General features: G+C 40.0%; 1 protein-coding gene across 4 annotated transcripts in view; it reads right to left on the bottom strand.

The window, feature by feature from the left end:
* Positions 1 to 13,631, bottom strand: part of c12.1 (spliceosome-associated protein CWC15) — a 274,176-nt gene that overhangs the window by 63,279 nt on the left and 197,266 nt on the right. For 2 of the 4 annotated variants that reach the window (XM_090377905.1, XM_090377903.1), the window contains exon 6: positions 3,022 to 3,239. In XM_090377905.1, coding sequence (XP_090234031.1) covers positions 3,022 to 3,239 — 218 coding nt within the window. Of the gene's footprint in view, positions 1 to 2,926; positions 3,240 to 13,631 lie in introns of those variants that run through there. The other 2 variants (XM_090377906.1, XM_090377904.1) reach the window with 1 other exon arrangement.

Here is a 13,631-nt window from a genome sequence, read left to right as displayed (position 1 = left end):
ATGAACCTACAGCACTGCATAGTTTGTAAAATTGTACAGTTGTGTATTTTGGAAGTGTAGCATAATAGTTCACAAGTTAAAAATTAGGCCCTTCCGTAGCTAGGTGGGCAGGAGCAGCAGTGCGTAGCACATGCTTCTTGATTAGACCGGGGTTCGAGCCAGTGAGCCACCAAATATGGAGGATGTGGAAAGGTCAGGGAATGCCCACCGCATATCCCCGGAGCAATATGGCCTTAGTTGCTAATGCTCCTAAAAACCAAATAACAACAAGTTAAAAATTAGAATTTTAAATGATGAGAAAAGGAATAAATAATGTTTCCAATTCAAAAGGCTAAAAATGAAATATTATAGTAAAATCAAAAATAGCATCAAACAAATTACACAAATAGTGGTGTTCCATTTAGGGATGTGTGATGGAAGGTTAGGGTTAAAAATTCTGTAATTTATTTAGCCAGGCAATTTTAGGGATTAACATTGTACAAGTATGGTACATGAAAATGAGGCCTGGAAAGCTTATGTTTGTATAATGATTGAAAAATCTGGAAGTGACAACATATGCACAAATCCAGTACAGTATTTAAAACTTTTGGGAACTTTGGATTCACATTTTTTGGGCTCACTCAGTGTAAATACATAGTGCAGCAATTGGAACACAAGACTGATGTTAAGAGATGAGTTCTGGTGCTGCCATCCACAAGAAGTAAACACAAAATGGAAGTGCTATTTCTTGAGCACCGCAGTCAAGGTCAGGAGAAATTGCCACCATTTCAGAATGTAATGTGAGCTAAACTGCATGTCTCCTGTGTCTGTGCTGTGGAGGGACAATGGAACAAAGAGCAAACATCAAGTTTTGTGTTGACTGGGTAAAAGTGCAATGGAAATGTTTAAAATGATGAAACATGTGTAAAGAGAGCATTAGCATTAGTAGAGGCATATGATGCAAGAAAGCAAGCTTATGCAGCATCAGCCAAAAAAAAAAAAAAAAAAAAACCACTTCCATTTCATCCCTCCGTTCGTTTGAAATACCTGTCCAGCTGAGTCTTAAATTTATTTAGGCTATCAACTTCCACAACAAGGGATGGAAGTCTGTTCCACCAACCAACTACCCGCTGGCTAAAGGCAAACTGTCTGGCATAAATGTTTTGCCCATGGATAAGAATCACTGGAAGATGATAAACATCCGGGGCCTGGCAGAAATGGTTCAAATGCGAGAGTTGATCGAAAAGATGCAGGAAATCATTACCAATGACGGATGTGCAATGTTCCGAATGATTTCAGATCTGTGCATTAATAAGGAACCCATTCAACAAATAATAAGGATTTGAAGAGAACAAAGGTCTGTGCATAGTCTGTTCCACATTTCTTTTTTTTTTTTTTTTTTTTTTTTATAGGAGCATTAGCAACTAAGGCCATATTGCTCCTGGAAATGCGGTGGCCATTCCCTGACCTTTCCGCATCTTCCGTATTTGGTGGTGACGGGCTCGAACACCGGTCTAATCAAGAAGCGTGTGCTACGCACTGCTGCTCCTTCCCACCTGGCTACGGAGGCGCCTCCACATTTCTTAACAGATGGTCAATGACAGGTGTGAATTAAACACTGTAGAGAACTCATTGAGGCTGTTGCAAGCAAATCCAATTTCCTGATGATTACTACAGGTGACGAGATGAGGTGGTTTCAGTACAACCCCACAACAAAGTGGCCAAGTGTGGAGTGGAAGTTGGCAAACATTCCCAAAGCCAAAAAAGTTTGTCAGGAAAGATCAAAAATCAAAACCATGCTTATAACACTTTCTACGATAACAAGGGAACTGTGCGCGAAGTGTTACTGCTGCCTACTGTTGGGATGTTTTGAAATGTTGTTGCAAAGAATCTGTCGTGTGCGGCCTCAGTATGGAGAAGACAGTAGTTGGTTCGTCTTGCATAACAATGAATCAAAGCCACAAAGCTCTCATCGTTTGGGAGTTTTTGGCTAGTAAAAAAGCCTGAATACTGTTGCACCCCACCATATTCACCAGATTAGGCCCCTGTGACTTTTTTGTTCCTGAAGCTCAAAGCACCACTGAAAAGCTGTCATTTTGATGAATAGAAAACCATTCAAAGAACTGTGACTAGAACACTGGACAGTATACCAATCACAGCTCCACCAGTTGCTTTGTGATTATTGCATGTAGAGTATGGACATGGGAGAAAGTTACTGTGAATAAACCAAGTTAATTTCCTCATATGTGGGATCATTATTTTTTCTTACTATCAGTCTCATTTTCCAATTGCTGTACTGTGTATTCACTATCCTCAAAAAAGCCATCCCATTAGAATCCCTGTTCAAATGTTTGTGAGAGTCTTTAAGAATTTTTTTTGCACCTACTTGCACAAATACAATTTTTTTTTTTTTTTTTTTAAATAAATTATCGTTATACTGCATGCTTCATTGCCAATGGTGTTCCCCTGGAAAATTTACCACAAAGTTAATTTAAAGGTTCTGAATCCAGCAACTACTCATGCTTGAACTGCCACTGCACAAGTCAGTGGAAGCATTTATGCTTCCATGAAAATAGAAATTAAGTTAAGCACTAGCAATTTGCAAACTTTTGTTTAACTGAAGGGAGTGAAGAGCAGATAACACAATTCCCTAGCAATCAAAAGTTGCTATGTCCAAGACAAACGTCACTTTCCAGAAGTATTCCTTAGGTGGCACCTACGATTTTTGCTTTTATATCACATTCAAAACTATTTCAGAAACAAGTTAATGGAGGTGTCCAACAGTTGAATCATTTTCTACGGTAATGGAATCATTATTCAGCTGTTGGCACAAATCTGATTTTTTTAAATGTAACAACACACATACCATTCTAGATAAAAGTAAATAAACTAAAAATGAAAACATTAAATATAAAAACAGGTTTCTTTTATTTAAAATGTTGACAGCTGGACAAGTTTATAATACAAGAAAAGAATTACTTTGTATTTATTGTAATTTTCTTTTAAGTGGCAATCAATGAAAATTTCACTTATTTCACATACTTTTCCATAAACTTCCTGTGAAATTCTGAACGTAATGTATCATTGATAAATGGTTTTTCTTTCCTATCTGGTTCTCCCCTTGCACAATTTTTAAACACCACATCATCATCCCACCTTCTCTTCACTTTAAATTCTGCAGTCTTTGGATTTAACAATGGATTTCCACTTAAGATATTTTCCATTCGTATTCTTTCTTCTTGAGCTTTCCTTTCTGCCTCCTGCAATTTTTGGACATAAATGGAAAAACATGTTAAATATTTTTTCATTTGATATTTCGTTAAGATGACACACACACACACACACACACACACACACACACACACACACACACACACACACACACACACACACACACACTTACTTCTGTCACAAAGGGCCATAACTTTTTTTTAAAAGGATGCTCTTGAAAAAAAAAAGTGACAGAAAATAGTTTCATTCGTTATCAAATGTGTTAATAATGGCAGTAATATTTCTGTCATCTCTAATTCCACTAAATCATTGTTTTTAGAAGCATTCACATACATATAAACACCTATTATCTGCATCATGTCAGATAGATGGAAGGATGGCCATAGTGAAGACAATAAGTGCTTCACCCCATCTAACAGTTAGACCCAGTGTAGATTGACTTCCGTGAAATTTATATTTGGCTCCTTTACAAAGATTTGTTGAGCCATCCAAATTTCATTAAAATCGGAACAAAAAAAAACAGCAATTATGTTTCTTTTGTTTTCCGCATATATCATCACACTGGCCATCCATAGAGAATGTATATTGCAGCCAAAGAACTGGATATTATGTTTGTTCCCTTGCCAAAAAACAAGTATAGGAATGAATGGGCAATAGGGTGGATGCACATATTATATATACAGTATATATATTACATGCATGTATATACAAATCAGTTTTTTAATTCAATAGTTATAACATAAAATGGTACCAATCATAACAAATTAAAATTCAAAAACAGAATAGGTAGTGAATATCTGCAACATACATAGGACTCTATCAGCCTCTATATAAAGCACAAAGTTAATAATACTCATAATAATTCCATATTTATAAAATAAATATAAAATACAAAATCTAAAAAAACAAACAAAAAAAATTATCAGTTATTATCAAATAAGGCTTACATTGAAAGGCACGTTTTTATAGGACTAGTTTCTAATAATAACTATTATTAGTTAATAGTAATAATAATAGTAGTTAATAATAATAAGTGAAAGTAAAGAAAGAGTAATAATAATAATAAGAAAGAGTAATGAAAAAAGAAAAGAGAGAGAGGAGAAAGAAGGCCCTAACAGAATTCGAAGGAAAGGACCCTACAAAGACATATGATACCAAAGCAGAGGATGACTAGAACCTTGGAGAGTCGCAGACCACCTCAATCGGCACATAATACATCATTATCTCGAGAGCAATAGTTCAACACTGGAGGCCATCCACACAGCCATGTATTCTGCTGCAGTAGCAGCCACAAGGATTAATGGAAGAGAAACAAGAGACCAGCAGAAGAACAGAAAACAGAAGGAACCACCAGCTTGGGAAAGAAGACTTCAGTAGAAGATAGAATTAAGAGTCAAGATAGGCCAATTGACCCAGTACCAACAGGGCAATAGGAGTAAGAAATTAATTGGAAAAGTGAAGAGCATCCTGAAGAGAGAGAGCGTCCACAGCAAACATGAGACAAAAAATAAGAGAATAGGAGAGTACTTGTACACATTGAAGCAGAACCTCCTTGCACTCAGCAAGAGACTTCGCCAATACAAAGAGAGCTCCCAGAGGAAAATAAACAACCAAATCTTCAATGAGGACTAAAGAGGCTTCTAAAGAATCTCGGAGAAGACAGGAAAGAAGGGAACGGACCACCAGAGAAGATGATTGAGGAGTTCTGGGGAAACATATGGAGCAGGGAAGTAAGACATAACAGCAGAGCCACCTGGATAGAACTAGAATGCAAGAAAACTAAGGATGTACAAGAAATGAGAGGGTGGGAGATTCGGGAAGAAGTAGTAAAACAGATGATCAAGAACGCTCACAACTGGTGAACTCCAGGAATAGATAACGTCCATAACCACTGGTACAAGAAGCTCAATTGCACACATAAGCACCTGGCAGAGCAGTTCACCCAAATGATAAGGCAACCAGAGACAATCCCAAAGTTTCTCACTCAAGGAATCACATATCTGAAGCCTAAAGACTAAGATACAAGAAACCCAGCGAAATATAGACCAATCATCTGCCTCCCAACAATGTACAAGATCCTGACCAGCTACATAACCAGGAAGATATCACACCACTTGGAGAGCCAGAACATAATGGCCGAACAGCAGAAAGGATGCAAGGAGCAATTAGATGCTGCAGTTATGGAGCAAGCCTACAAGAAGTGCCACAACATGTACACAACCTACATCAATTGCCGCAAGGCCTTCGACTCTGTGCCTCATAGCTGGCTAATAGAGGCGCTGAACATCTGCTAAGTCAATCCGATAGTGACAAACTTCCTAGGAGAAACGATGGCAAAATGGAGTACCACCATTACGGTCGAAAACATCACAACCAGGCCAATCCCCCATTAGGAGAGGAATCTTTCAGGGAGATGCCCTGAGCCCATTGTGGTTCTGTCTAGCGCTTAACCCGCTATCCACCATGCTCAACAGTAGCAAGTATAGATATAACCTCAAAGAAGGAAGGAAGAACCTGTACACCCTCACCCACCTGATGCACATGGAAGACATCAAGCTCAATGCAGGAACCGAGAAGCACCTCCGGCAACTATTCCAGATCACCAATGATATTAGGATGGAATTCTGTCTAGACAAATGCAAGACCCACGGATTGCACCAGGGAAAATTTGTCAACCAAAACTACCAGCTGCAGACTGGAAAATAGATTGAAGTCATGGCAGAGGCCTACAAATACTTGGAGATGATGCAGGCTCAGCAGTTACAGCACAAGGAAATTAAGGCCTGCCTGACTGAAAAATACCATCAGAGACTCAGAAGCCTGCTGAAAGCAAAGCTGAATGGAGGGAACACAGTTAAAGCCATAAACACCTATGTAGTCCCAGTGTTAACATACTCCTTGGAGGTCATAGATTGGAGTAACACCGAGCTGGAGGATATCATGAGAAAAAACAAGTACAATGATGACCAAGAGCCGCCAACACCACCTAAAATCTGCCGTGGAGAGACTGACTGATTGATTGATTGATTTGGATTTTATTGGCGCATTAGCATCCAAGGCTATAATGCACCAAGACCAGGTAATATATAAAAATTTATTCTCTCCTAAGTAGTTAGTAGTTAGGCCAGTAGTTAGTACTGACCTAAGTAGTTAGGCCACCATGTCCAGATATATAATAAAAAGTATATCAATAAAAGAAATAACAATAACGTATAAATTTTAAATAAGAGTAAAAACCTTTATTGATTTAAAAAAGCTGAAAACAGCAGACACATTGTCATTGTCGGATAAAATCTGACTGAGTGTACACGGCTCAGTCAGATGATTAAAAGCGGTAAAACGGGTGCTGCTAAAATCTGGACAGTCAATTAAAAGGTGTCTGATCGTTAAGATTGTGCCACAGGACACACACATAGGAGGGTCATCAGCCCTCAGCATAAACGAATGAGTTAAATGACTGTGTCCTATGCGGGTCCGGGCAAGAACAACTTCCTCCTTACGATTCCTGCACAGACTAGACTGCCACGGTTCAATTACAGGCTTTATATGATATAATTTATTCGCAGTCTGTCTATTCCACGAATCCTGCCATTGGGAGTGTATCGTCTCGTGTATTATTTGCCTGTAGTCTGTATAGGGGACTAACAGGCAGCGGTTATTATTGGGAATTGCTGATTTGGCTGCGGCGTCAGCCAAATCATTTCCCCTAATCCCAATGTGGCTGGGAATCCAGCAGAAGCGGATATCATATTCACGGAGGAAGTGAATCTTCTGCTGGATACTAGACAGAACTGGATGAAGATTATATCTCACAGATATTAAAGCCTGTAACATGCTGAGCGATTCAGAATATAAAATGAACCTTTGGTATTGGCATTCACTAATGTGATCCAAGGCTAACTCTATAGCGTGCAGCTCTGCAGTAAATATGCTGCATTCAGAGGGAATCTGCTCCGATGTAGTTGTGTCTGTAAAGACAGCAGCAGATCCCACATATGATTCCGACTTCGAACCGTCTGTGTAGACTGGCGCGAAGTCAGAATATTCAGTTCGGTGTGCTGAATGAAGCTGCAGGTAGACAGATGATGGAGTGTCCGACTTTCCTCAATTTCTAAGAGACAAGTCACATGCCGGGACATGAGCATGCCAGGGTGGAAAGGGTTGCTTTGGTGTTTGGGCAACCTTGTCTACCTTGATATTAAGTTCTTTGAATAGCTCTTGGAGACGAATACCAAAAGGACAATTGGCAGTCTTACAGGTATTATATAAATCTTCCCATCGTGGCTCAAAAACGAATGGCCATGCAGGATGGTCTGGCAGGGATTTCAGTTTTAAAGCGTACTTTAAAGACAACTGCTTACGTCGAAGCAATAAGGGTGGTTCATTTGCTTCGACGTATAAGCTCTGGACAGCAGATGTGCGATATGCTCCAATAGCAATACGTAGGGCCTGATGATGGACGGGGTCCAGCCATTGAAGGACACTGTCTCTGGCCGAGGAATATACCTGGGACCCATAATCTAGTTTGGATCGCACAAGTGCAAGGTAAAGCCGAAGAAGGGTGCATCGGTCTGCTCCTCAAGATGTAGAGGAGAGCGAGCGGAGAATATTAAGCCCACGTGTGCACTTTGTGCGGAGCTGACGGATATGATCCAGAAAAGACAGCTTCTTGTCAAATATGAGTCCCAAGAATTTTGTGTCCGCTGCTACTGGAATAGCATTTTGTCCGAGCCTTAATTCAGGTTCAGGATGAAGATTACGCTTTCGACAAAAGTGTACGCAAACAGTCTTCTCCGGCGAGAACCTGAAGCCATTAGCAAGTGCCCAGGAATTCAGACTATCGATGGCTTTCTGCAGTTGCCTTTCAATAACCCTCATGTTGCATGACTGACAAAAAATGCTAAAGTCATCAACATAGAGGGCACTGTTTACAGTTGGAGGAAGTTGTTCTGTGATTGAATTTATTTTGATGGCGAAAAGCGTGACACTTAATACTGATCCTTGTGGTACATCCTCCTCTTGGCTGAAGGAACGAGAGAGTGAGGATCCCACATGAACTTGGAAAGATCGATTGGCTAAAAAGTTTTGAATAAAAAAGGGGAGACGCCCTCTAAGGCCTAGGCTATGTAAATCTTTTAAAATGCCAAATCTCCAAGTTGTGTCATATGCTTTCTCCATGTCAAAGAACACTGACACCAAGTGTTCGCGTTTTAGGAAAGCATCCCGGATGGATGTTTCCAGTCTAATAAGATGGTCCAAAGTGGATCGGTTCCTTCGGAAGACGCATTGGATGTTGGAGAGAAGGTCATTTGATTCTAAGTACCATATTAAACGAGAATTAACCATTCTCTCCAAGATTTTGCACAGACAGCTAGTCAGAGCAATAGGACGATAATTGGTAGTGACTTTTGGATCCTTTCCTGGCTTAGCAAAGGCAAGAACGATTGCCTTGCGCCAGGAATCCGGAAACTGCCCTTCAATAAAGATTCTGTTATATAGAAAGAGCAGATAATCCATAGATTTTGGTGAAAGATGCTTAATCATTTCATAATGGATGCCATCTGGTCCAACAGCACTTGCTTTGGAAAGAGCGAGGGCTCTTTTCAGTTCCTGAATAGTGAAATCCCCGTTGTAGGGATAAATGCTCTTAGATTTAAAGTTAAGTGCCTGTTTTTCGATTTTATATTTCAGGACCAAAAACTCTGGGGAATACGAAGATGTTGCAGAAATGTTGGAGAATGTTTCCCCAAGAGAATTGGATCTGCAATAGCGCATCCATTATAATCTAGGATTGAAGAAGGGTGGGATGTATATTTTCGCTTCATTTTCCGGATTTTATCCCAGACTACCTTAGAGTTGGTAGACCGGTTAATAGATGATGTAAAACGGATCCACGATTCCTTTTGACTCTGACGGCGGATATATCGTGCTTTGGCTCGTGCACGTTTAAAGGCTATAAGGCTGGTCGTGGTAGGATATCGGCGGAATATCCCCCACACTTTGTTTTGAGCCTTTTTTGCTGCTGTGCATTGTGAATTCCACCAAGGTTTGGGAAATGGTGGAATCCGGGCAGATGTTTTTGGAACAGCATTCGCAGCTGCTTGGACAATAATTTCTGTGATGTACGTAACTGCATCATTGATAGGCTCTTGACTGACTGTGCTAAGATCAAAATTTGCCTGATATTGGAAGGCAGTCCAGTCAGCCTGATCAATCTTCCACTGTGGTAACCTGAAAGGAAGACATGGTCTCCCACTGTGTAACGAGGTTATCAGAGGGAAGTGATCACTTCCGTATGGATTCTCCTCCACTTCCCAAGTGAGTGAAGGGAGTAGAGAAGGGGAGCTGATAGAGAGATCAATGGCAGAAAAAGTACGGGTAGGCATGTGGAAGAAGGTGTTTGTTCCAGTATTTAGAAAGGAAAGGTCATTGTCATTTAGCATATGGTTGGTTGGTTTAAATGGAAGTTTATTGGCACAAGGGCAACTGAGGCCAAATTGTGCCTGTCACAGTAATCGTGCAAACGATTTTTTTTTTTTTTTTTTCACAGTCATATGTCAGATAAGTTCATATAAATGAGTTTGTTTTAAAAAACTAAATAAATCGGATAGATTTGCGTCATCACTGAGAATATGGTTCATCTCTAATGAATTGTTTTGGGTTAAAACCGATTTAAAATTTGTTAATAGAGCAGCATGATTGTAAGGACACTCGAGGAGAATGTGCTTCACTGTAAGTAGGGCAGAACAATGACGAGTGAGGAGGTCATCCCCTGTCAACAAATGGAGGTGGGTGAGATAGGAATGACCAATGCGTGTCCTTGCAAGGACAACCTCTTCTCATCTGTTTAATCGTGAACTAGATTTCCAGTACTGTGGCTTTTTCTTTATTTGGAAAAGTTTATTTTGGGTCTGTTGCTGCCATACTGATGTCCATTGGTCAATACATAACTGTTTTATGATAAGTTTACAGTCCATATAAGGAATCGAGGCAAGTGAAGATACGGGGTTGACTGGATTTTTTGCTGCTTGATCTGCTTTCTCATTTCCCTGGATTCCAGCATGCCCAGGAATCCAGTAGAACCTTACCTCTGTGTTATATTTTGCGAGATTGATTAGCTGAGCTCAGATTTCTTTCAGAATAGGATGAGAGTTCGGACATTTACGTTGGATAGAAGTTACTGCACTCAAGGAATCGGTATAGATTATAATTTCTTCATTAGACCTGTTGTTGACGTGTTTGATAGCCATTTGTATTGCATAGAGTTCAGCGGTGTAAATACTGCAACTTGGGAAAAGTTTTTCGGAGATTACACACGTGGGAAGGACTACTGCAGCACCTACATCTGTATCAGATTTGGATCCATCAGTATATAGTTGAAGACAGTGAGAGTTTGCTGATGCATGAGTTGAATGTAGCTGCTGTATATTTTGATGGTCCAATGCCTGTTTTCCCCACTTTTGAAAGTATTCATCGAATAAAGGTTTGAAAGTGGACCATGGAGGCTCAATTTCTCCGGTGTCTGGGTGGATATTGTCTAGTGGGACGCTCCAATTCTGTGTAACATCCTTCAATCTGATTCCAGCAGGTTTATTTTCATTTGGTTTATTTCTGTATAAATTTTGGAAAGACAGAGTAAACATGGAAGGCCAGATGGGATGTGAGGGCATACTCCGAAGTTTGGCAGCATACGTAAGCAGCAGCATCTGCCTCCGAAACGATAATGGAGGTTCATGTGCATCAATATAAAGACTCTGGACTGGCGACGTTCGGAAGGCACCTAGAGCTATTCTAAGTGCATTATGTTGAATGGTATTTAGGGTCTGTAATGCTGATTTTCTAGCTGAGTCATATACAGGTGCACCATAGTCTAGTCTGGATCGGATTATAGTTTTATACAGGTGAAGAAGAGAGTCTATCAGTTCCCCATGACATCGCAGAAAGCACTCTAAGAATATTCATTTTCTTCAAACAAATAGTTCGTACATGCTGTATGTGTTTCAGGAAGTTTAATTTCTTGTCCAATATTAAACCTAGGAATTTAATATTGTCACTGACTGGAATAGCATGATTTCCCAGTCGCAATTCAGGATCAGGGTGCAGTTTTCGCTTCTTGCAGAAGTGTATAGCGACAGTTTTCTCTGCTGACACTCTGTAATCATTTTGTGACATCCACGTTTGTATTTTATTTATTGATAGTTGGAGTTTCCTTTCAATAGAGTACATATTTTGTGAGTGACTGGATATAGCGAGGTCATCGGCATAAAGATAAGTTTCTACTGAATTCGGTATGGTTGTTGTTAGAGTGTGTATTCTAACTGCGAAGAGTGTGGCACTAAAGACTGACCCTTGTAGGACTCCTTCCTCCTGTCTGTAGATTTTGGAGAGTGTACCTCAATAACAGACCTGGAGAGTTCGATATTCGAGAAAGCTCTGAATTAATGCTGGTAAATGTCCTTTTAATCCTAGGGCATGCAGGTCACGAAGGATGCCATGACGCCACGTAGTTCCAAAGGCTTTCTCTCTATCTAAGCTCACCATAACCAAATGTTCGTTGTTTATGAATGTATTTCGCACATTTGTCTCAGCCTTTATCATAAGGTCTAAGGTAGATCTGTTTTTACGAAAACCAAACTGATCGTTGTTCACAGGTGGTAGATGACTTTCATCAACCGGTGAAATACCACCACTTTGCTTATTGGAGGCTTGAAGTGGTGAAACCCATGTTTAGTCTCTAGAGCAAAGTTTCCGGCATCCCCCTCCCCCCATACTTATCTTTCAACCCATGCACGGTACTATGTACTATAGGTTTTGATACCTTTCGTGTTTGGGGTTTTCATAAAAAAAAAAAAAAACAGTAGTTTGAGTTTCCAGATACCAGGTAAGGCGATGATGTACCATTTTTTCCAGAGTCTTACCTAAGCAACTAGTAAGTGAAATTGGTCTATAATTGTGCGGGTCTGATTGGACTTTTCCTGGTTTTGGAATGGGTAGAACTACAGAATGGCGCCAGGATAGGGGAAAGTAATTTGCGACAAATATTCGGTTGAAAAGTTTTAGGAGAGAGTAACGAGTTCTCTCATTTAGATTTTTTAACATTAAGTAGTATATGCCGTCTGGACCAGGTGCACCATTGGCTGATTTTTTTAAAGATTCTTCTAATTCATATATGGTAAATGGTTCATTATAAGAGAGGGCTGACTTCGTTCTGAATTTTATTTTATATGTTTCAGCTACTGATTTGGCTTTTAGGAAAGTTGGATCATATGAGGTTGATGCAGAATGGTGAGCAAAAGATTCCGCGAGGATGTTTGCAATATTCTCGGGAAGGGTTACCTCTTGTCCTTTATAGACGATGATTGAGGAAGGAATTGATGGAGACTTTCCGGTAAGGCATCTTATTTTCCGCCAGATCAGTCCTGCACTTGAGTCTTTAATGACAGATGAAGCAAAACGAATCCAAGACTCTTTTTTAGCTTTTCGCCGGATGTATCGGGCCTGGGCTTTAAGTTTCTTGTAGATAATCAGATTAGCAGTGGTTGGATTTTTTCGGAACTGATTCCATGCCTTGTTCTTTTCCCTCTTAGCAGCGTTACATGCCGAATTCCACCAGTAATTTTTGTGTTTGGATCCTTTAATTGTAGTTTTAGGAATGGTAGTAGCAGCTGTCGCCAACATTTGTTCTGTGATGTGTTTAACGGCGTCATCTATAGAGTGATGATGGATAATATCATCTAGTGTAACGCTTGATGCATATTTATTCCAGTCAGCATTTGAGAATTTCCACTTAGTTCGACCACTTACTGGTAAGTTTCTTCTTGTGCAGAGCTTACAGATTATAGGAAAATGGTCACTGTTTAATGGATTTTCTGAAACTCTCCAATCGAAGTCTGGAAATAACATTGGTGAGCATAATGACAGATCTATAGCAGAAGTTGAGCCTGTTAGAAAATGGACATAGGTGTGGGAGCCTGTGTTCAGCAGTGTGATGTTATGCTTTACAAGAAAAGCCTCTATCGTGCGTCCCCGGTTGTCTGTATGTAAAGATCCCCATAATTGGTGATGCGCATTAAAATCGCCCAATATGCAGAAAGGAGAAGGTAGTTGTAAGATAAGATCAGCTATCAAGCAGTTCTGATTTGGTGAGATATATATGGATACAAGAGTAAGCGTTTTGCCAAGAGCGAGGCGTACTGCAACTACTTCTAAAGTGGTTTGTACAGGAATGCGTCTGGACGGGATTTTACTGTCAATCATTATCGCTACACCACCATGTGACCCATGGGCAGAGATCCTGTCTTGCCTGAACAAGGTATAGTTTTTAAATGAGAGTGTCACTTGTGGAGAGAGATTCGTTTCTTGTAGACAGATGCCTACTGGATGATGCTGATTTATCAAGTCGTGAATATCGTCTATGTTGC

Source organism: Mastigoproctus giganteus, chromosome 7 (genome assembly GCF_048544385.1).
Source record: "Mastigoproctus giganteus isolate SK-2022 chromosome 7, ASM4854438v1, whole genome shotgun sequence".
Lineage (NCBI taxonomy): Eukaryota > Metazoa > Arthropoda > Arachnida > Uropygi > Thelyphonidae > Mastigoproctus > Mastigoproctus giganteus.
This window is presented reverse-complemented; position numbering and strand designations above follow the sequence as displayed.